Genomic DNA, 23,597 nt, shown 5'->3' with positions numbered 1-23,597 from the left:
ATTTTTGAAGCTCGCTGAGAATTAATTGTATTCGAAATCGCTCACAAATCCGTCCATGAGCGATTTTGAAATGTGATCGCTTATCGTGTTCAATTTTGACTCGGAAAGAACTTTTAATTTTTCGTGCTTTTCGGCCTTCAACATCATTTTTTGTTTTGTTGATTTCCGAAAATGGACAAAGCCCCCATTCCAACCGCAATCCCCTCGCACGCAATCGAAACTGGAGTGGCGACGACAGTTGACAAAAGTGCAATACCTGTAATTCCCAAAGCAATGCACACCGTTTGCAATCCGTCGTCTGCGAAACGAATAATTTTTGCCACTCGATGGTACTTTTTGCTCAAAGCCATTCTTTTCACTTTTTCATCCTCCATTTCTTTTTGGATCTCGCTTATTTTTTGAAGCCTGTAAACGTGGCTTCCTTTTTCAAAATTCAATCCAACGGACAACGATACTGTCGTGTGAGAAAGAGCAGGAAATTTAATGTCTTTCTGAGCAAAAATCTCATGCTGTCCGTTAATGTTGAAACAGTTTGGGTGTTCCAATTTTTTTTTTACCACAATAATATTTTGCGAGGTTTTTTTTTGCAGGTTTTTGATTATTTCCACCAAATTTTCCAACTCTTTGATTCTTTCCACCAAATTTTCCAAATCTTTGAATCTTTCCAACTCTTTGATTCTCTCCAACTCTTTGATTCTCTCCAACTCTTTGATTCTCTCCAACTCTTTGATTCTCTCATCCATGTCTCAAATACAATTTCAAAATTTCCAAATTAGAATCGATGTGATTCTCTGCTGAGACAACATTTTTAAAAAACTTGTGAGGGGCATGCATCTTTTTATATGAAAAGAAAATGTTTTAAATCATTTTATTTTCAATTTTTTTTCGTGTTTTCACATTTCTTAGTCAGATTCAGACTCATCAGATTCAGACTCATCAGATTCAGACTCATCCATAATAGCAACGTGCAACGGCGTCATGTTGTCATCATCTCGCGCGTTGACGTCGGCTTCGTTTTCAACTAAAATTTTCATGACGTCAAGATAACCTTTTTTCGTTGCAAAGTGCAACGGCGTCCAGTTTTTTTTATCTCGCGCGTTGATGTCGGCTCCGTTTTCAATTAAAATTTTTACAACTTCGGCATGACCGTTTTGAGATGCCACGTGCAGCGCACGGTGATTTAGTAATGGACATTTATCATGCGCATGCGTTATATTTTGCTCAAATGTTGGTAAACAACAATGTTCGCAAGTAAACAAAGAACAACTTATAAAATTGCCTAAACTTCAAATTAGATTTATTTGTAGATATTTCTAAAAAGTCCATAAGAAATGATATCAAAACAATACTTTAGGTATGGTATGTGTCATTAAAGCTATCATTTAAATAATTGTACAAAGAGAATAGAAGTGGGACTAAAGTGAAACTTAGCTGTTTTTTAGGCGGAGTTTAACCTGTGCTTACATTATAGTCTATATTCTGAAGTTTTAAATTTTTTAGTGACAATCTTGATTTTTTTTGAAAATGTAAAAGTTTGTGAATCATTTAAAGCAAAAATCGAAAACCGGTTACTTTTTTTTGTGATAGTATAATGCTTTTAAAGATTGGTAAGTTTTCTTTTTATTTGAAAGGTTAAAAATACTGACAAAAATATTATGCAGGCTTTAATGCTGCCATTTATTTTCTTTAAATCATTTTTCAGTATTTTATCGGATTATTTTTAGTATCTACAATTTTTCTTTTTCTTGGCTGAGCTTTTTTTTGGTATTTTTTTACAGTTGGGTTGTTTTTTATGAAATGCTCATTCATTATGCTTTTTAATCTACGTAGTCCTTTCATATGGCAGTAGGTACTCTTCATGCGGTTGATTTCAGCATGAATACTTTCTCCACCTTGCTCTCCATAAGTACCTAGTCCTACTCCCCATTTTCTAATGAAAGGTAATGCATGGTATTCCAGCATATGAAGCTTGGGTGTGATTGAAGCGTTTGGCCAGTTCTCACGGAAGTACTTCATGAAATCTTTGATTCGATTTTCTGTAACCAATAATATATATATATATATATATATATATATATATATATATATATATATATATATATATATATATATATATATATATATATATAACACAATGATTTCAAAAAACAAAGATAAAGATCAAATAACAAAAACGATTTTCTCTATTAATTGTGTTTTGCCAAATTATGACATGACATACCAAGGTCCTGTTTGTTATCTTCATTGAACTGATTGCAGGAGTTAACAAGCTTGTGACATATTCCAAATTTAGAGAAGAGTACCTCAAAGTTTTTACAAATTTCAACAGTTTCTCTGTGTATATCAGTGTCATTAAACCCAAGTTCAACTACAAGGTTTGGTATGGAGTTGCAAAGTTCAAGGATACTTTTCTCCTAATTTAATATATAAAATAATTGTGAAATATGTATTATATGTAGTAACTGTTGTTAATTATGTATCTAGTTATGTCTAATAATGTTAGTATTAGCCATCTATTCCACTTACACACATACACACACACACACACACACACACACACACACACACACACACACACACATCTATACATATATTTATATTGTATTGTAAATTTAAATTTATGTAAACTTTGTTTTTAGTAAAGAGTAGATTTTATAAATTTAGGAAATATATATTAGATATTATTTTACCTTTAACATTTTGTGAACATGATTACCAACAAAACTTTTCCTGTGATATGCTTGTCTTTGTACTCCTAATGAGTTAAGTACGTTATCAAGTTTGTTTACAAGTGGCCCAAATGATTTCTTTATATGATTTGCTTCAAGGAGTATTTTCAGTTCTGAGATCTATGATTAAATATGTTTTTAAGATAAATTCAAAAAAATCTAATCAATAAAATGAAACTTAAATATTCCAATGTATAAAATTCTCAGCTGAGTCATTCCGGGTTTAATTACCAATCTAAATTAAATATTTTTAGTAGATAATAAAATTTAAAGTAGTTACCTGTTCTTTCTTTTTCTTACCAAAGTGCATCAGGTGAGGTTCAAATACTAATTTAATTTTTTCTTCGTTTTCAGGGTTAAAAAGTATTTGCATTTCAAGTGCTTCTGTTATAACACGAGTTTTATCTTCAAGTTCTTGAATACTTATTTGAAGTTGATTTATTTGGTGCTGGTGCTCTATATATGCATTAAATTCCTCACAGTCAAGCGTTCGGTTGGTTACTGCCATTCGACCTGCAATTTTTATGTCAATTGTGTGACAAGAGTCTTCTAACATGTTGAAAAACTTTAAGTATATACCAAGTGAGATATGTAAAGCAGGAACTCCTATCTAATAGTACAAGAGAGTTTATATTATCATTTACAATTGCATACACCACCATTTATATTTAGCCCACCAATAACTGTATAAGTCGTAAACAAGATTGTATTACATTGTTTACGATTATTCATGTGAATTTGCGAATAATGCCTAATAAATAAAATCAAAATAATGTGAATAATGAATAAAAGCAAAGCACCTGATCAAGTGGCACATTGAACAACCGTTGGTCAATAACATTGTTGCATAACTTGGCAAACTTGGGATCTGCACCATGGTTGTTAAATTTTGCTAGAGATAAGTCCAGTGTCTTAAGTGATCGCATTTCAATGTTATCATTAATTGGATTTGACATTCCTTGACTTGTGATGTTGCAAAACAGGCATGAGTGTCTACCTAAAGTAATTGAACAAGTTTGTGTTAAGAAAACAAAATAAATCATGCTGCATTTATCTAGCCCAGATGAGTTTTTTTAAAGAAATCTGTATTAAGTATGTACTCACCAGTTGCACCAGTTATTCCATAAATTGCACACAAGAATTCATAATCACCGAATACAAATACGCGAATCTGTTTTTCTCTAAAATTGAACAGAATTAAATTATTATACATTTCTTTAAAAAGAAACTGTAATCTATCATAATCCTGACAATTGTGGTAAGAAATGAATAGTTGATGATTTTGTTTATGTCAAATATTGGTTGGATGTTTTTGAATAATTGAATTATCTTTTGTAATATGTTCTTACTTCCAAATCATTTTTTGCAACAAATCAATTTCTGATGTAAATCTTGCCAATGAAATTTTCAAATTTGTGCTATAATCCTTTGCCTCAAATATATTAAATATTGTTGTATTAGTTTTGGCATTAGGCTTTTCCACATTCGCTACTTGATAAAACATTTTGAATGAATCACCTCCATAGTCACCTCCTATTTTTATATGGATTTCATTGTCTTTAATCTTGTTGTATAATAAGAGGTTGTTGCTAAAATTAAAACAAGAAAAATTAGTTTTTGTTTTTATAGTATTGCATTTAATTTATTGTAGTATGTTAAAGTATTTTTTAAAAAAGATTTATTTGTACCTATCTAGTCTATCTAGTACATTTATTATATGTCCTTGTAGATTTTTGATATATGCACATGGCAATTCCTTGATTTCATAAGAACCTTTTGAATCTTTTTTTTTAACCATAAATGGAGCGTTTTTAACAATAAGATCATCACATGACCAATTCTTAGCCACATTTCTTTGTTTTGCATTAGAAGCACATATTACATTGTTGTTTTTCAACCACCTAAAATAATGTGTTTTTTTTTATTATCAATAACTATTAAAAGTATTGAATTTGTCTTTTCAAGATTTCTATATAATAATTGCAATCTTGTGTACCTAGATAATATTTTCATGTTGACATAAGTACTGTTCATGTTTGCTTTTAAACTGATCATTTCTTCAGCAGATATTCTGGCTTTGGAAATATTTGATTTGCTCAGAATATATTCTTTTTCATTTTCATTAAAAGATTTCAAAAGAGTAGCAGTTTGCTTGATTGTAGAACTGATGCTTTCTCCACATGTTTTGCTCATATTATGTTTTAGCTGTAATTGTCTTCTGCGAATTGTGCGTAAACATACATCTGAACTTTCTTTGTAGGCTATTGGTGTTGATGTAAAGCATAAAGGCTAAAATTTTGTGTAATTTAGTTAAAATGTTCAAAAAATCATACTATAGTTTCCTATTATAAAATTAAAAGCATTTTTGTTTTGTTATAGTAATTTTACAGTCTCTGTTTTTGTAAAGATAGTCTTACCCTTGGTCCATCTGTCGGAAATTCAATTACATTGGATGTTGTTTGAGACATTTTTTGTTTTATTACATGCAGAGCAGTATCTTCAATAATTCTTGGTATAATACTTGTTGAATCCAATGCAAATATATCTGAAAAGTTTATTTGTGAAGTTGATGACGATGATATTGATAATGTTGTTGAATTTGATATCGGAGTTGTCTGACAAGTTTTTTGATGACTCTTTCGTTCTGACAGTTGTGTGACTTTAAACAACCTACCACAACCTTGCTTGCATACTTCTTGCAAATTTTCTATCATTTCAATTACATTGGTTGATGAAATTAACCCATCACTTGGAATTGAAAAGGAACATTTAGGGCATTTTGTTTTTGATATTAGTTTGCCAATGATAAGTGGTAATTGACATGTTGAGCAGAATGAATGAAGACAGTTTTTTATAATAATCGGTTTATGCATAATGTCATTGCAAATAGTACACACACAAAGATGCACATGAGGGTTTAAGATGCAGTTAATATCTTGCAGTTTAAGATTAAATTTTGCTTGAGGTAAAAGTTTAGATTGTATGTTATTTATTTTATGTCTAGTCCAAATATTTTCACTATAACTAATACTTAAAGGTCTTCCACTTATCTTTTTCTTTTTTTTTCTTCCTTTATTGGCTTTAAAGCAAACACATTCAGTTGCATGGCAATTTTCAGGCCAAGATCTTAATTTTAGTTCAGTGTTTGAACCTTTTTCAATATTTCTTAATATTGAAAAGCATCTATAACACATTTTTTGAGGATGCATATTTGGGTGGTCCTTATCGATTCGGATAAAAAAACAAAACTCTATTCTAAAAATATGTTTTGTTAAAAGAACACTATCATTATCTAGACTTTCTCCACATATTCTGCATAATTTTTTTAGTTTGGTTTCATGAGACTCAGTCATTTTTACGTGTTTTTTTATCGCTAAAATAGAAGATTTGATGTACAAAATTTTTAAACTTAAAAAAGTAACCGGACTCTGATTTCTTTTTTATTATAAAGTTAAAACCATCTTTTTTTTAAATATATATAGCTTTAAAGCATAAAAATTCTAATAAACGCTTAATTATTATGTTTTAGTAGTAAAGATGACCATAAAATAATTTCCGACTTTACTGCGTATTTTATCACATAAAAATTAATAAATTTGAGTATTTCAAATAAAATATGTTTTCCTTGGCCACACATTTTATCAGTTTATAAATTTATATTTGGTATATACATCTTCAAAGCAATGATATGACCTTTTTTATTAGGTTACGGTAAAAGACCATTGCAAAAAAAAAATCAAAATTTCGATGTTGTTGTTTTTAAAGTAGCGCATGCGCATCATAAATGTCCGCAAATGTTTAAAATTAAACCACCGTGAGCGGCGTTAAGAAGTCTTTATCTCGCGCGTCGACCTCGACTCCGTTTTCAATGTTTATAAATTTATTATAAGCCAAATCGTGAAGGCGTATTGCTTCATCAATACGGTCCACCGGGTTTGACCAAGGTGCTAAATTCATTCCTGGAATGTGCATTTCTCCTGGAAATTTTGCCCACGGAAGCTTTATTTTTTTTGAAAAATTTTCAATCGTCATCTTTTTTATATGAAAAGAAAATGTTTTAAATCATTTTATCTTCAATTTTTTTCGTGTTTTCACATTTCTTCGTTATCCATGACACCTTTGAACTCGGCTCCATTTTGCAACAAAAATTCAACCACTTCGACGTAACCTTTCATACATGCCAAATGCAGCGGTGTCCAATTTTACGAACGATTGGGAATAAAAATTTCAAAGGTACACCGAGGCAAAAAATTTGAGCAACGGGATTGGATGAAACCGTATATTGACCTTAACACAGATTTAAGAACAAAAGCCACCAGCGAATTTGAGAAGGAATTTTTCAAACTGATGAACAATTCGGTGTTTGGAAAAACAATAAAAAACATTGAAAAAAGAGTAGATGGCAAAGGCAATAAAATTATCGGCAAAACCAAATTACGATCGGCACACGATTTTTGACGAAAGCTTGATTGCCGTTCACATGAAAAGAACAAGTATTTTTTATAACAAACCAATTTATTTGGGGATGTCCATCTTGGATTTGAGCAAAACTTTAATGTTTGAATTCCACTACGATTACATCAAACCGAAATATGGTGATAAGGCAAAACTTCTCATGACGGACACGGACTCGCTGGTTTATGAAATAGAAACAGACGATTTTTACAAAGACATTTCCGACGATGTGGAAAGCAAATTCGATACGAGCAATTTTCCCAAAAATCATCCAGCCGTTCAAAGCTTTTGGTTCCCATTTGGCAAAAACGGAAGGGTTCCTGGGAAGTTTAAATTTGAAACCGGATGAAACCTGATTTTAGAGTATGTCGGCCTACGGTCAAAATTGTACTCTTTCATAACCAATGAAAAAGAGACACAAAAATGCAAAGGGGTTGTAAAAAGGGTAATCGAAAAATACATCACCCACGAACAATTCAAAAAATGTCTCGAAACCAAAAAAGAACAAGTAAACAAAATGAACATCATCCGGTCCCATTTGCACGATATGTACACGGAAGAAATAAACAAAATCTCTCTCAGCGCCAACGACGACAAAAGAATCATTTCAGAAGATGAAAAACACACATTAGCTTATGGACACTACAAATTAAAATAAAAGGAACAAAAGGTAAGTGACAAAAAAAATGAGGTAACAAAAGGTAAGTGACAAAAAAAAAAGAGGTAACAAAAAGTAAGTGACAAAAAAAATTAACAAATTAAAAAAATAAACAAAAAAAATGAACAACAAAATGATTAATGTGGAAGGAGTTATTTTTACCAAACAAGGCTTTGACCAATTTTCAATTGATGGAAGCAGCGAAAAAATTAAAAATAAAAAACTTTCGAGGAGTTTTTGTCAGAGACATATTGCCAAAAAAACCGAGAAAAAAAGAATGCGGGATTATCAACACTGGGGATTCAAGCACTGGAGGATTTCATTGGGTGTGCTGGTACAAAAACGGAGACGCAAAATTCAGTTTTGACTCTTACGCTCAACCCCCTCTCATCGAGCTAGTCGATTATTTAAAAAGCCCTGTCTTTTACAACAGCGAAAGGGTTCAATTTAGAAACACGTCTTATTGTGGTCACTTGTGTCTTTACGTTTTGAAAAAATGTGAAGAGGGAAACAGCTTTCAAGACGTCGTCAACACCCTTTGGTGATTGCAAATTGAATTTAAAAAATTTTTTACCCTTTTAAAAAAATGATTGACAAATTCAACAGAAATGAATTCAGCGCTTATTTCGACAATCTTGCATCAGACTCAACAAGCAACGTTTATATTAAAACGGACGGGTCCAGCACCATCACTGCAGATTTGGATTTTAATTCAAACAAAATGATCAACCTGGCAGAACCGACCAACTCACACGACGCCGCCACAAAAAATTACGTCGATACGCATTCGACAGAAGGAGGAACTTCAGTTGGCACAGCGGACTTGGATTTGAATTCCCATAAATTGATCAATGTGCTTAATCCATCAAATGCGCAAGACGCCGCGACAAAAAGTTACGCAGACGTTTTGTTACAAAAATCCAACTTTTTAGGACTTGTTCCAAATTCAAGCTTTTCGTCCTTAGGATTAAAATCGCAAACGATAGCATCAGCCGCCACGACAACAGTTTTCACTTACTCTGACAGACCTGGAGTTCTGAGAAGGTTATGGCTAGCTCTCAGTGGAATTTTTCCTGGAAATGTTTTCATTCGAATATTTACAGATGGAGAAATTAACGTTGGAAATTATTCAGAAACCACGGAAGGAATAGGAGTGGACAACACTGGACTTGCTTGCGACTTGCTTTTTTCTCCCATCGGCGGACCTTTTTACGCCAATTCTTTGCAAGGATGCAACGTTTTAAGCAACACTTCGTTGGGAGGATATTTTACTCTTGACATGCCGTTCAGGACAAACATCAGCATCCAATTGGTCAACAAAAATACCTCTTCCATCACTTACTGGATTCAACCTTTCATTTCCACTCTTGCTTCCATTCCTGCCTCCATCCCTCTTTTCAAACTTTACTGCAAGACCTTCAGATATTTAAACACCACTTACGGAAACGAATATATTTTGCTGGACACAAATGGAAAAGGAAATGGAGTTTTTCTAAAATACATCAGGATGCACGTCGTTGGAGTTTCTGGAAGCTGGTGGGAATCGAGAGTCAGAATGTACGATGGCAATTTGCCTCCTGGAAACGGAACCGTTATCAGTTCTTGGACACCTTATAATACAAATAATTACACTACTTTTTCTGGATATGATGGTAACAGCAAATGCATCTTTTCCTCGTCTGGATTGGAAGATTTTTATTTGTCTTCGTGGAACGGATCAAACATATCCTCGTTCATCGACTGGATTGCTATTACACATCGACTGGATTGCTATTACAATCCAATGCTTCCATCGGTTCCACTACCACCATTTCGTTTTACAGAAATTTTGCAGAAGCAGACTCCATGCCCAGTGTCGCAGCCGGCAGAAGGCTGGTCGTCACTCTCAACTCCGGCAACGCGCAAGTCGGTCAATCCGGAAGCTTTTACCTTCTTCTCGGACAAGCTTATTATTACGCCTAATCCTCAAGATTTAAACACCTTTACAAAAATTAAAAAGTTTTTTTTCATTACGCGTGTTATATCACGTCATGAAAAAAATAAAACGTTTTCTCGTCGTCGTCGGGAATTTTTGTCCCAGAAAAATTTTTCAACCCTCGATTTATCAAAAATTTCACAACGATCATGAAAAAAATCATTTTCTCACAAAAAAATTTTCAACACGCGATTATCAAAATTTTCACAACTAAGATGAAAAATGAAAATGAGCCAGAACTCTCCTTTTCTAGTAGTGACGAAAAGCTCGGCAAGAACGAAAAAAACTCCCTTATAAAATAGCACTGTTTAAAACTATCATTATCTGTACTATTTTAAACAATTTTTGTCAATTTGAATTGGAATAAATTTCAAAAAATATTTACTTTTGTATTTGCTTTTTGTGCGATATCACATCAGAAATGACTAATAATAGCGCGTTAGTGAATGTATATTGGCTAAAAGTAACGGGTCAGTGCTGGCATACGATCACGGACGAATGCTAGAAAATGATCCCGGGCCAGTGCTGGCTAGCGATGCTGGGCCATTGGCCGTTTCGACATTGGGCCGTGATCAATTGCCGGCATCGCGCCGCTGTGGCAAGCGGAACTGGGCCAGCATTGGGCCTCTAAAGGGAGGCTGTCTGGGTTTTTAGAAGAAAAACCAAAGATATCTTCATTTTATTGCGTCATACACCGTGAGCTTCGTGGTTTTGTAACGGTATTTGATTTTTGATTGATATTTAAAAAAATGATTAACTCTTCGTTTTTATTACATTGTAATAAAATATATAAACTAGAAAAAACTATAAAACTGTTTAGAGTTAAAGTGTATATATTAAAAATTGTTGGATTCCTTTTATAGTTTCAAATTCACCTCCTGTAAAACTTTATTTTATTATAATGCGCGTCATAATAAAAAGTCAAGTTTCAAAATAAGTTTAAAGTAGATGTAAAAAGATTTTGTTAAAAAATTAATCGTTTACTATGTTATAAACTTCAAATTCACAAGAATTTATCACATTTTTTATAAAAACCTCATGTTTCATTAAAAAACGTTTTAAAACTCGTTTCTCTGATTACATTTAAAAGAATTTTTGCACTTACAATAACCGAAAAAACTTTTTGCAGTAAAAACCAGGCTAAGAATACTTTTGAAATCAAAATCGACCGTGAAGTTAATAGACATTTCTCTAATTCGATTGCGCAACTAATTTCTCAGCTTGAAAAAGAGGCCAGTAAGGACAAAAATGTAAACAGATTCAAACTCTTTCTCGAAATGATAAAATTAAAAACATAATTTCGCTCCAAAAGATGTCTTATTCCAACTCAAGCATTTTCAGACCAAATGAAGTGAAAAAAGGTGGAAGAGGGATGTATTGCTGTATTCCATTGTGCGGAAGTTCGTTTTATAACAACAATATGGAAAAGACTAACATTGCTCTATTTTCTTTCCCTAACAAAGAAAAAAAACTTGATGTTTACAGAGCTTGGTGTAAGGAAATATTTAAATATAGACGTAAAGGAGGTGCTGATAAATTTGAAATTATGAAACACACGAAAGTGTGTGAATTTCACTTTAGGCCTGAGGAAATAAAAGTTAGTTCAGGATGCGGTAAAAAAACTTTAAAATCAGGGAATGAAGTTCCTAGCATTTTTTCATTCAAGACACCACAAGATAAGTTACCTAGAAAATCTCCATGCAAAAAGTCGAAATATCCAGTGTTTACAACTGATATTGATACTGAAACTCATACAATAATCGATTCGACCAAAAACGTAGATTGTGAAAATTGTAAACTTTTATTATCCGAAAAAACAATCATAGAAAAAAAAATAGAAGTATGTCATGAAAGTTACAGAAGCTTGCTTAAAGAATATAAAACTTTAAAAATAATAAACGACCAGTTGAAAAATAATATTTTTAGCTTTGAAAATTTTGAAAAAGATGATAAGTATTTCAACTCATTTACTGGCATGAAAAAAGAAAAATTTGACATTTTATTTGAATATTTAAATCCTGGAAATGAATGTGAAAACATGAAATATTATTATCCTGAGCATAACTCTGAGGAAAAGTTACCTGAAGAATTATTTTCATCTCCTTCATATTCTACACCGGAATCCAAACCTGGTCGTAAGTCAAAAATGAAATCGGTTGATCAACTATTTATGTTTTTAACATGGCTAAGACTTGGTTTTTCTTTAAGTTTTACTTCCTGGTTATTTAAAACACCAAAATCTACTGTTTCAAGATACCTTATTACATGGTCAAATTTTATATATCTTAAACTTGGTGCTATACCAATTTGGCCAAATTTAGACCAACTTAAACATAATATGCCAAAATGCTTTAAAGAGACATATCCTCAAACGAAGGTTATTATTGATTGTACTGAGTTGCTTTGTCAAAGACCTTCCAGCCTAACGATTCAAAGAAGTCTGTTTTCACATTATAAGCATCACGTAACCTATAAAGGATTAGTTGGCATTGCTCCTTCTGGTGCAGTAACATTTGTTAGTGAACTATTTGTTGGCTCTATTTCTGATATTGAAATAGTTAAGCAATCAGGACTTTTGCAAAAAGAGCTATGGGAGAGTGGTGATTCTATAATGGCTGATAGGGGTTTTTTAATTAATGATCTGCTTAAGCCTTTAGGTGTAACACTGAATATTCCAGCCTTTTTAAATGGGAGAGATCAGCTATCACATGAAGAGGTTATAGAAAGTCAAACAATAGCAGCTTTAAGAATTCATGTAGAACGTGCCATACAACGAATTAAGAAAAATAAACAAATACGAAATGAAATACCTCTTGTTTTATATGGATCAATTAATCAAATCTGGACTGTAAGCTGTTTATTGTGTAACTTTATGGATCCTCTTATAAAACAGTAAAAATATAAGATATGTAATATTTATTACTGAGAAACGTAGAATGATAAAATATATTTTTTATAAAAATCGCTTAACTTATCGATAACATCTAAAAAATAAAATTCATCAAAATCAACATTTACAATAATAATTCCTTTATAAACATAAACTATGAACAAACAATGAGTTAGTCCAGATAAACCCATGGCCATTTGGACTTGTGTATAATAGCCAAATAAGTGATCCTTCTTTAGAAATAATTCTCCTGTAGGTAATGAACCAATATAAAATGTTTCTTCCTTAACTAAATCATTAGGATTTTCATTTCTTTTTGTGTAAGGACACTTAATTTCAATTAAACATGGCTTTGAATCAATTAAAACAAGTCCATCTGGACTTGCACCAAGCCAAGGGATGCATGGTTGAACTAATAATCCAGTCTCAAGTATTTTGATATTTTGGTTTAATCGATAAATCATTACATTTTTAAATTTTTCTTTTGCAATGTCTTCATTAATATTACCGTGATTTAGCATTTCTTTAACATTGTTGGATTTTTTAATGTCTTCTGTAAGTTGTTTTATCAAAAATTCAAAGTTACTTTTCCTAATATAAATCTTATGTGCATTTGATGATGTTATTCTATATTTTCTCTCCTTAAACCATTGTGCACATTGCCTTTGTTTTACAGTTTTTTTTTGTAATGATATACTTTCTTCTTGTGAGACAATTATTTTTTTCATAAACTCCATTTCTTTTGGGGAATAATTCCATGTATCAGGTATATCTAAAAATTTACTAGGTAAGGTAAGGTTAGAAGTTATAATAGACTCGCATTCAACATTTTGACATAAGTGTGATAAAACAATAAAATTTCGTTCAACTGGTAAAAGTTGATATGAAAGTGGGGATCCTAAACACTGCATGCCAAATTTTGTGATTTCTGAATCAATGAGAATTTTATTTGGTATAATATGAGCATAGCCAATATTTGGGTTAATTTTTTTTAAATTATTCTGTAGCTTCATTACAGAATTTAAGTTATCTATAAAATTGAAGTTACGTCTTGCCTCATATACTGTTGGGTTAATCCCTTTTTTTGTAAAATTAGCATGAAGTACGTTTTTCATTACAGGATATATTTTTTTCTGTTTCTCACCAGGCACTCCCCATTTTCTTAAAGTACTTGTGCAAGCGATTTCAGAAGGAACAACTTTAAAAGAATTTAATGAGTAATCTGCCAACTCTAACAGTAAAGCCATAATGTGATTGCAATAACCACTTAATCCAGTTGGGCAACTGCAAAAAGCCTTATCAACTTGACTATTTTTGCGATTTATATATATTTGCATTTTACGAATCATTTTTTTCATACTTGCTCGACAGGTACATTTTGCAATGAAGTGTTTGAGTGTTCGTGTTGTAAATAAGCTGTCTGTAGAAATGTAACGTTCTTGCTTAAATTTCAGTCCTCTTTCTAACGTTTTTTTAATAGTTTTTCCTTTTAATTTACCGCATTTGTTCATATGATTATCAATTTCACGTCTGGTGAACACTGGGAGAAACTCAAGAGATTTTCCCCAGCACATATCTTCTTTTAACGATACATCTTTTTTTGTATTTAATTCTATCTTCAGATCTCTATTTATATCATCTAATATTAGATTTTGAATTTTTTTATCTTTAAAGCAGTCACTATTAAATCCATTCATTTTTTATTAGACAAGTAATCTATTAAGAATTATCCTTTAAATTGTTTGCCGCTATTTGTTTACATTTTTGTCCTTACTGGCCTCTTTTTCAAGCTGAGAAATTAGTTGCGCAATCGAATTAGAGAAATGTCTATTTGTTGAAGATGGCAAATGTTAGCAATTTATCAAATATTCTAATAGTTTTAACTTGAAATTAGAACACTTTACTTTGATTTTGAGACATATTTTTTTACAGTTCTTAATCAGCTTATTCTCTGTCTTAATTGTTAAAAAAAGAGGGATGTATATGTATATATAGAGAGCTTATGTAAAAAATTATGTAATACTTCTTTCTTCTTTACTTCAGTAATGTCTGGTTTAGTAAACTACTCGGATAGCGAAAATGAATCTAGAGACAAAATGGTTAATGTAAAAGAAAAACAGAAAATATTCAAAAAGAGGAAGGTATTTGTAAATACTGAATCTAACCAACATAGCAACAAAAAAATGAACTTATCACTCCCATTATCTATAAAGAAAATGTTTTCCTCACAAAATGTTTGCATAGAATCATATAATGACAAGGTGCGTTCCTTTAAACATTTTGAAGGAAACTGGCCAACATATATTTTTGTCCCTTTAACTGTAACTGACAATACTATATCTCTATACAACTACCTACTTCTCACTCTCAAAGACTTTGGATTGACATTTTTTCAACTGGAAGATTGCCATATTAGCTTATCTAGGACTGTGCCTATTCGGCACTATTGGATAGAACCTATATATTCAAAACTTAGAGGTTGCATCCCTCAACATGCATTTAGTTATAGTTTAAATAACATTAAAGTTTATGTTAATGATGAAAAAACAAGAACATTTGTTGGAGTAGAAACAAGCTTAGGATCTTCAAACTTTAGAGAATTAACACTTCAAGTTAATAAAGTCTTTGAGGAGTTTGGTTTAGAAACCTATTATGCAGACCCCTCTTTTCATGTTAGCTTTGCTTGGTGCCTTGGTGATAAAAAAATTGAGTTAGAAAAACATATTGAGTCTTATAAACAATTAAAAGATCAGTTTAGAGTGCTGACTTCCAAATTATGTATGAAATCTGGTAATAAAATTTTTCAGATTTCTTTGAATTAAAATTAGTAAGATATTGCAGGGTTTGATTTTATTCAGTTGATTTTCACTATACTTACTTCATTTTATTTTTATCTTTGTAACTTTGCTTTTGTGGGTAAAATGACTTTTCAAGATATTTTAATACAAATATTTTTTTAGAAGTTATATGATTTAATAAACTATTGCTTTACACTTTCTTTCCTTTCTTTATCTCCTTCTTAGCCTATACTCCAATATATAAAAAAACTCAATTGTTTAAAGCATGTTAAGACATTGCTGCCCTGATGAGTAACAAAACTATATTTCCAATTAGTAGTTGTTACTTATTTATAGTAAAGAAATGAGTTTCATTTGGAAAAGGATCTAACTGATTACCATAATATATTAGGAGGTACTCCAATATAAATTGTTGCTTTAAGTTGCTAAAACCGAAGAAAAGTTTAGAGCAAGTACTGTTAATAATGTCATGATCCTCCAACGTTAAGATGGTTGAATTTTTATGAAACCACTGCTAGATTTAAAAAAATTTCTGGAGGCAATTATATATAAGATATAGAAAATAAAAAAATAAACATAAATAAATTAATTTCATTATAAAAGTAGAATTTTACAAAGGTTGTTGATCTGTTTTTGGAAGTTTCTACCTTAAGATTTTAAACTACATTTTTATTTTTATAAGCATTTCTTAGGCTGTGTCAAGCCAAACTTGCTACTCGTCTTGATTTTTCTGAGTTACTCTTATTCTAGGTTATTATGATTTCTATGCTTCATTTTTTTGGTAAAGTATACTCAGTATCTATTAACCCAGTGTGTTTTTAACTTATGTCTAGTTGAAAAAAATCCAAATTTTTGATATTAGGTTAGAATTTTTTTAAAAATTGAATCAAAATGCTTCTTGATGTTGACCTAATGCCTTTTAATTACATTAAAACTCTTATAGAGTTATAAATTTTTAAAAGTTTATTACTTAAAAATAGAAATATACTTTAAAATTCAAAACAATTAATACAACTTTTAAAGTGTGGCTGCTATTTTTTCTCCTAGGGTCCATATTTTAAGTAGAACCAACAAAATGGTTTATCATTTCTTGTAAAATACGTAATGTTTATGCGCGTTTAAACTGCTCTTAGTTTTCCTTTTTATGATTTGAGAGTATGCCACTCTCTGAAAGTTGGCTAGCTTGACAATATAAATATTTTGTAATATATTGTTGTCTCTGGAAACTTTTTTAATCCATGCAACTATTGCTCTGTATTTTAACTAATGTGTTTGAAATTTATTGGTGTTAAATGTTAGTAAGTGAAGTGAATCATTCATAAAATTTGTAGTATATTAACATTGGGCATAAAGTAATAAAACAAGTGTTTGGTTTTCCTTTTTTATTTCCAGTAGTTTTGCTGAGGTCAGCAACAAAATTAATGAAGTTGATGCATAGTGCTATGCAAACTACAAAGAAAACTTGTGTTGTTAAACTAACTGTAAACTGTAAAACTGCATGTGGTAAATTTGACAGTTCTGTTGCATAAAAGATCATTAAACTCATCAAGTTGAAGTGTAGTGAACTAAAACTTTTGGCCAAAACCTAAATTTTGTTCCGGAAACTTTCTACTTGTTCGGTTTCAACCAAAATTTCGGTTCAAACTATTACTGTAATGAAACGAAATTTTGATTAAGAGACTTTTATCACGATGATTTTCTAACTAAATTGGTGTGTTAATTATTTTGGGGGCATAATCAGTTTTTAACTATAACAGTTTAGTAAGTTCTGAACTTAAAAATTCAAAGCATTTATGATGATGTATTACTATGTAGAGGTTTTTGGGATCAGTTTTAAAATGTGATAGACAAGAACGAAAATGCTTATAACATCGAGAAGTTTAATTATTTGTAGGCCTCTTTATCTGGTAAAGTAGAAAAGGTAATCGAAAGACTTACTCTAATCAAGGACGTATTAATAGGTGGAAGTTCAACGCATTGTTTCAAAAAAAAGATGCGTGTTACGGAATTGTTTAGATAACAATTGCGGAACAATAGGTGAATTTTTATTTGATTCTACGTCGGAAAAGGATGGTCTCGACTATCCAAAAAAATATTTCAAAACATTTTTCTGGGTTAGCAAATAAAAGTATCACTCAAAAGGCGATCTAAGTACACTTGCAAATTATACTTATTTATGCGGAAATTATTCATGCAAAATTATATAAGTTATGCTAAATTTGATCAAGGACTTAATAGATGGATGTTCAACGAATTGTTTCAAAAAAAAGATATGCGCGTTACGGAGTTGTTTAGATAATAATTGCAAAACAATTGGTGATAATTGCGAAACCGGGGAGTATTTCTTATTTGATTCGACGTCGGAAAAAGATGGTCTCGACTATCCAATAAAAATATTTTAAAATGTTTTTCTGAGCAGGGATACATAAAAAGAGTATGACAGAAAACTAAGCGTCTGCGTCTTGTTATTTTTTTTTATTCGAGACGAGACGATCCTAAAAGCTTTGTCCCGATTGGCGACAAATATCGAGACAATTTTCCATTTTCACTCGAAATCCGGGACAATACCGAGATGAGACGAGATGTCCCGGACAAAATAGGAGCATTACAATTTCCCGGAATTTACATCTTTTTAACGGAACATAACGAGACATAATGAGACATACTGGTTAATCCTTAATGCGAAATTTAAATAATGAGTTTCTGGCACAATTACGATCATTTATTTCAGCTGCTATTATTGATATTATTATATACCATCTATATAATCACAGCTTTATAAAAATTAATGGTAGCAACTGAAATCAAGGAGAAAAAAAATATTTTTGGGATAGTATTTAACTGTTTCCACTATAATATATTTGAAGGGGATAAATATGTGTCCAAGAGCTTTCTGATCATTTAATATTGTTTACCGCTGAGGTCAGTACCCAGCAAACATTAAGCAGGCGGACCGACAACGGACCACTGTCAGCACTTATGCCGTGCCGACGTCGGCCGCCCGCTGCGTTGCCACGTAGGCTTGCACATCGTATTTACATCGGTCCGTTAGCGGAAAGCTGCAGACGGTTCGGCAGCGGACCGATGGCGGCAAATCGACAACTTTTGAACAACGGTCCGTCAGCGGTAAACCGATGATAAAGCGATAGCGGAATAGCATAGGACCTATAATAAGTTTTGACAAAGATTTGAATGCATTGATATACATATTATTTTTGTATTTTCGTTTGAATAGAACGCACTTATCGTTAGCAAAATTGTGTATATCTTTCAGCGCAATTTTTACTCATAAAAGAATGGCAAATCCTGCCGATGCCTGGAAGGCACATCAAATACCTTTTGACTTTGTGCATAGGTATATAGCCATTAAATACGAATTTATTATATTAAAATTCTCCTTGCACCAAAAAACACTACCCCAACTGTAAATCATTAGGTCATACGTGGCAATGCTTAAGCTCGGTGAACAAAAAGAATAATCAGAAGTTATAATAAAAATCATTTTAAGATTGCAATTTACAATTACAATATGAATATTAAAGTCACAATAATATTTTTTTTTATTTAAAACAGAATATCCCAATAAGCAGGCAATATCTGGTCCAATAGCGAACCAGGCTTGGCTGCCACGCTGTACCAGGCCTGTCACGCCAGTGCTGTGCCAGTGCCGGGTTGCCCATTGGTTTTGCAATGGCCTGGTATCCGTAAGCCAGTGCTGGTTCAATTCATGGCCAAGTCTGGCAACCAGCGCATGTTGCAACGTGGGTCCATTAAAGGCCCACATTATGCGTTTACCTAATAATTCAATTTATCATAGTTATACATATACTTAATTATTTAAATTATATATAACTAAATATATAATTATAAACAACCCAACCAGCAACGATATACCGGTCCGGAAATGGCTCAGCGCAGGCTGCGGAGGTGGCCCGCATCCGGCTGACCAGAGCTGGGCCAGCGCCGATTTGCTCACTGGTTTTGTCATGGTCCGGCACTGGCTTACCAGCTCAGGCGCAGTGCTGGCGTTTCAGTGGTCCGCTACTAGTAAGCCAGTGATGGCGTATCAGCGGTCCGCAAACGGCAAAGCCGTAGTTAAACCCAGGTCCATAAATGACTTAGAGCAAGCTTAACACGTGTCTACTCAAGGAGCTTTAATAAAAACCAAAGGAGCTTTAATATACATCTTTTAAAATCACACAACAAACCAGTTTAAACAATTTGTAAAGTAACATAAAACCATATATAAGGAAATAGATTCCCTTATCACATGTACATAATAAAAACATAGCTATAATATAAAAAGCTGTAACAATAACACACGATAAATAAAACTATGTTATGAATATGAGAAACAACGTATAAAACGTTTCTGAAGGAACTAAAAAGTAACAGCATTAAACATAACTAATTTTGAGAGTCGTCTGAGTACAAAAGTGACAAATGATGCAATGAAACTTCCGCTGAAGTTCTATAGAACTTCATCGCCTATAGGCACTACTACAGGTTGTTCTAAGACTGCCGATGAAGATGTAGGCATTAGTTCACGATGTTCCAAGCGAGTTTTCTTGATAGATTGTCGAATTGCTCTTTGTTTTCTACCCCCATTTCGATCAGCAGCTCCTGCTAAATAGTGGACCACAGCTTTCTGCACATCACTTTCTGATGCACCTTTCGTTGGTGGATTTCTTTGTAATGCTCCTGCAAAAGTTCATCATAAAATAATACAGTTATGTTCAGACTTTGTTCACATTATAATAGTATACTTAATATTACTAAATAAAATATTTTTTATACACTAAATATTTCTAGTAATTAAAATCTCTTTATTAAATAGAATAAGTAGTTTTTATGGATTGAACAACTGTTTCTGAAGTTAATGTGCTAAATTATAAGTGAACGATATTTAAAAAAATCAAGTTTCGCTTACTTTCCAGAACTTTTCGGCATTTCAAGTCACGAAAGGGTTTCTTTTCATTTTCACCAAGTCCGGACCAATTCAAATATTTTACTACGTCATTTTCCATTAGAGAGGAAACCATCTTTTTGATGGCTTCCTTCAGATCCTGACCACCCTTTGAAGCAACATGCACCTAAACATAAAACCGTCGAAATTTAATTAAAACTATTGATTATTTCATTTGTATTTTAGCAATACCATAAAAATCAATAAAAACTGTAACTCAAATCAGGCTCTTACCATGACATTTTTTAGGAGAGGGGGTCATTTTTTGAAAAAAAAACGGCCGTTTTGATTAGCAAACAACAAACCCCCTCTATGGTATGGGCCTGAAAATGAAGAAAAACTAGAACTAAGATTAAATTCAACTGTAAATTGTGAATTATTGCTTAGTTCAAAAAAATCCAAAACTCTTGCATGCTTTTGATACATAATATGTTGTCGATACATCAAATTATTTAGAGAAATTTATTATAAAGTACTTACAAGTTTATTAAATAAAAGATTGTCTCTAGTAATAATATCTTCAAGCTGCTGCAGCTGTTTCAGGTCACACACAGGAAGATCAAGAGCTTCAAAAATGTTTCCATCTTCTTGTATCCCACCTTGTGACAAAGTCTGCAACATAGTTGTGTTGTAGTTGGTCTGCTTCTGAAGATTAGTTACTTGGCCTTTCAGTTCAACTAGAAGAGTAAATATACTAGCCACGGTTGCAGGTGTTGCAGATTGTTGACAAGCCACAGTTGTAGATGTTGCAGACCGTTGACTAGCTACATGTGGTGTAGATAAGAAAGAACCTCGTTCAATGGCTACAGGGAGAGGCTGTGAAGTTGATTCTGTTATGGCTTGCTCATTGACTACTGGAGACAGAGGTGTTAAAGAGCATTGACTACCCAGCAAACAATAAGCAGGCGGACCGACAACAGACCACTGTCAGCACTTATGCCGTGCCGACGTTGGCCGCCCGCTGCGTTGCCACGTAGGCTTGCACATCGTATTTACATCGGTCCGTTAGCGGAAAGCTGCAGGCGGTTCGGCAGCGGATCGATGACGCCAAATCGACAACTTTTGAACAACGGTCCGTCAGCGGCAAACCAATGATAAAGCGATAGCGGAATAGCATAGGACCTATAATAAGTTTTGACAAAGATTTGAATGCATTGATATACATATTATTTTTGTATTTTTGTTTGAATAGAACGCACTTATAGTTAGCAAAATTGTGTATATCTTTCAGCGCAATTTTTACTCATAAAAGAATGGCAAATCCTGCCGATGCCTGGAAGGCTCATCAAATACCTTTTTGACTTTGTGCATAGGTATATAGCCATTAAATACGAATTTATTATACTAAAATTCTCCTTGCACCAAAAAAACACTACCCCAACTGTAAATCATTAGGCCATACGTGGCAACGCTTAAGCTCGGTGAACAAAAAGAATAATCAGAAGTTATAATAAAAATCATTTTAAGATTGCAATTTACAATTACAATATGAATATTAAAGTCACAATAATTTTTTTTTATTTAAAACAGAATATATAAAATATTTGTATCTATAGATTATTGCTTAACTTGCGTTTAGCGAACGTTTAAAATATAAAATATGAAATAAATAGTTAATTTTAAACTCATCTTTAAGTTTAGCTTATTCTCATTTCAATCGAAAACCAAATATGCTCGGAAAGTCATGTGTTGAAAATCGATTTGCGTCGCAGTCTGCAAACTTCTAACTTTTACCTGAAAGCAGATAATGATTTATAATGAAAATATTGAAACAGTTAAGTTTAGAGCTATTACAACAAAGATAATAAACTTACCTTCTCAGGCCTTAAAAACGTTTTTGTTTAAAATAGTCTGATCATCAGTTATTGACAAATAACTCCAAATACTAAGTTTATCTAAATTTGAATAAATAATTTAAATTTATAAAAAAAATTGAATAAATAATTTAAATTTATTATTTAAGCATAATTTAAAACATAAAAACAACAAAAACATTGCTTAATTAAGTTGCTACATTATCTTAACTAAGAAAACATCTTTAAAAAAAACTATATCAAAATAAAGTCATATTGTGTGCCTTTTTTTAAAAATAAAACTTCATATACAGTAACCTTAAATACTCTACCTGGTATACCGATTCCTACCAATACGCTTGAGGGGGGCTAATGAACAATTAAAAAAATTTTTATTTCAATAAAAAAATTATCTCTAATTTTAATTTTAAGCTAACAAATAAAACAGTATTTAAAAATGATATACTTATATGCCAGGTTGGAAATCAAACTGTGAAACCCACAGCAACTTAAGGGCAATGTGAACCTTTTGCAAACCATAGGCCTAAGGCACAAGTGCAGATCTGAAAAAGAAAGAATAAAAGACAGAACACATCAATAAAAATATAATTTGATGAACTAAAATATAGTTTGCACATTGAACATAGTGTTCACCATACAAACAAAAACATAGCACGATATAATATACTATGAAAATACCTTGAAAAAATATAAAGAAAGCCAAATAGTTGATTGAAACAAAATGGTTTAGTAAATAAGTATATAATTTTTTCAAACAGTAGACAGACTCCAGAACTTATATTTTGGATTTCTTTCAAAAACAACATTGAAACAAATAACATTAAAATAATGAAATCTATCTTATCATTTTATTCACTGGTAACATTTAATATCACGATCAATTTAAATTCTCATTAACAATCTCATATACAAAAGGCTACAGTAAAAGGGAATGAATATGAAAAACATGGAAACAGTAATATTTATTGCATAAATACAATACTCCAGTGAGTTTAAAAAATAAATTATTTAAAAATATATTAAATATTGTAAAATAAAAATAACAAATTTGTAAATAAAGATGTTTATTTTATTTTAAAATGTTATTCATCTTCTGAACTAAAAAATGCCTCTTTATTTAATTGCATAGGAAAACTTGATGTAGGCATCAGTTTTTTCTTAGCCATTTTGTCCAAAAGCTCATTATTGAAACTTATATAAATTTATATAAATTGTTTTATTTACTAAAGCTGGTATATATTAAAAAATACATATAATATAAATCGCTGGGTATATTTGGACATTATAAAAGATAATTTGAAATCAGATGCTG

General features: G+C 31.8%; 4 protein-coding genes and 1 long non-coding RNA gene across 5 annotated transcripts in view; 1 reads left to right on the top strand and 4 right to left on the bottom strand.

Annotated features, from left to right (window-relative positions):
• Window positions 1–1,663: 1,663 nt before the first annotated feature.
• Window positions 1,664–6,140, bottom strand: LOC145186725 (uncharacterized). The gene is made up of 10 exons (XM_090084296.1): window positions 5,147–6,140; window positions 4,726–5,018; window positions 4,418–4,630; window positions 4,079–4,318; window positions 3,834–3,910; window positions 3,530–3,726; window positions 3,010–3,339; window positions 2,691–2,849; window positions 2,222–2,414; window positions 1,664–2,036 (listed from the first exon to the last, which is right to left on the bottom strand). The coding sequence occupies exons 1-10, from the start codon at window positions 6,080–6,082 to the stop codon at window positions 1,699–1,701; spliced, it is 2,976 nt and encodes a 991-aa protein (XP_089940422.1). The 5' UTR covers window positions 6,083–6,140; the 3' UTR covers window positions 1,664–1,698.
• A 6,543-nt stretch (window positions 6,141–12,683) lies between these two features.
• On the bottom strand, window positions 12,684–14,528 carry LOC149889689 (uncharacterized). The gene has a single exon (XM_090084309.1). It carries the CDS (start codon window positions 14,402–14,404, stop codon window positions 12,737–12,739), a length of 1,668 nt encoding a protein of 555 aa, XP_089940435.1. The 5' UTR covers window positions 14,405–14,528; the 3' UTR covers window positions 12,684–12,736.
• Window positions 14,486–15,700, top strand: LOC145182903 (U6 snRNA phosphodiesterase 1-like). Its single transcript, XM_090084319.1, has 2 exons — window positions 14,486–14,556; window positions 14,751–15,700. Exon 2 carries the CDS (start codon window positions 14,753–14,755, stop codon window positions 15,527–15,529), a length of 777 nt encoding a protein of 258 aa, XP_089940445.1. The 5' UTR covers window positions 14,486–14,556; window positions 14,751–14,752; the 3' UTR covers window positions 15,530–15,700.
• A 3,979-nt stretch (window positions 15,701–19,679) lies between these two features.
• LOC145183467 (uncharacterized) overlaps window positions 19,680–23,597 on the bottom strand; it is an 8,095-nt gene continuing 4,177 nt past the window's right edge. Inside the window, 4 exon segments of the mRNA XM_090084316.1 lie at window positions 19,680–19,996; window positions 19,998–20,206; window positions 20,436–20,598; window positions 20,952–21,354. Coding sequence (XP_089940442.1) covers window positions 19,913–19,996; window positions 19,998–20,206; window positions 20,436–20,598; window positions 20,952–21,354 — 859 coding nt within the window. The 3' untranslated portion in view covers window positions 19,680–19,912.
• Window positions 21,975–23,597, bottom strand: part of LOC149889688 (uncharacterized) — a 2,999-nt gene continuing 1,376 nt past the window's right edge. The window contains exons 2-5 of the long non-coding RNA XR_016451556.1: window positions 22,731–22,827; window positions 22,597–22,633; window positions 22,286–22,366; window positions 21,975–22,205 (exon numbers count right to left, since the gene is read on the bottom strand). This is a non-coding gene — a long non-coding RNA (uncharacterized LOC149889688). The remainder of the gene's footprint in view (window positions 22,206–22,285; window positions 22,367–22,596; window positions 22,634–22,730; window positions 22,828–23,597) is intronic.

The sequence above is a fragment of the Hydra viridissima genome, unplaced genomic scaffold (assembly GCF_058129835.1).
Source record: "Hydra viridissima isolate aposymbiotic clone 2 unplaced genomic scaffold, HvirCarnegie_v1 scaffold_4, whole genome shotgun sequence".
Taxonomy (NCBI): domain Eukaryota; kingdom Metazoa; phylum Cnidaria; class Hydrozoa; order Anthoathecata; family Hydridae; genus Hydra; species Hydra viridissima.
The sequence above is the reverse complement of the archived record's forward strand: the minus strand, read 5'-3'. Positions and strand labels throughout refer to the sequence as shown.

Coding starts and splice junctions, on each gene's coding strand:
- LOC145186725 (XM_090084296.1), bottom strand. CDS start 6,082: ATGACTGAGTCTCATGAAACCAAACTAAAAAAATTATGCAGAATATGT. Junction 5,019..5,146: donor TTCCGACAGATGGACCAAGG/GTAAGACTATCT, acceptor ACAAAATTTTAG/CCTTTATGCTTTACATCAAC. Junction 2,415..2,690: donor ATGTTCACAAAATGTTAAAG/GTAAAATAATAT, acceptor ATATTAAATTAG/GAGAAAAGTATCCTTGAACT.
- LOC149889689 (XM_090084309.1), bottom strand. CDS start 14,404: ATGAATGGATTTAATAGTGACTGCTTTAAAGATAAAAAAATTCAAAAT.
- LOC145182903 (XM_090084319.1), top strand. CDS start 14,753: ATGTCTGGTTTAGTAAACTACTCGGATAGCGAAAATGAATCTAGAGAC.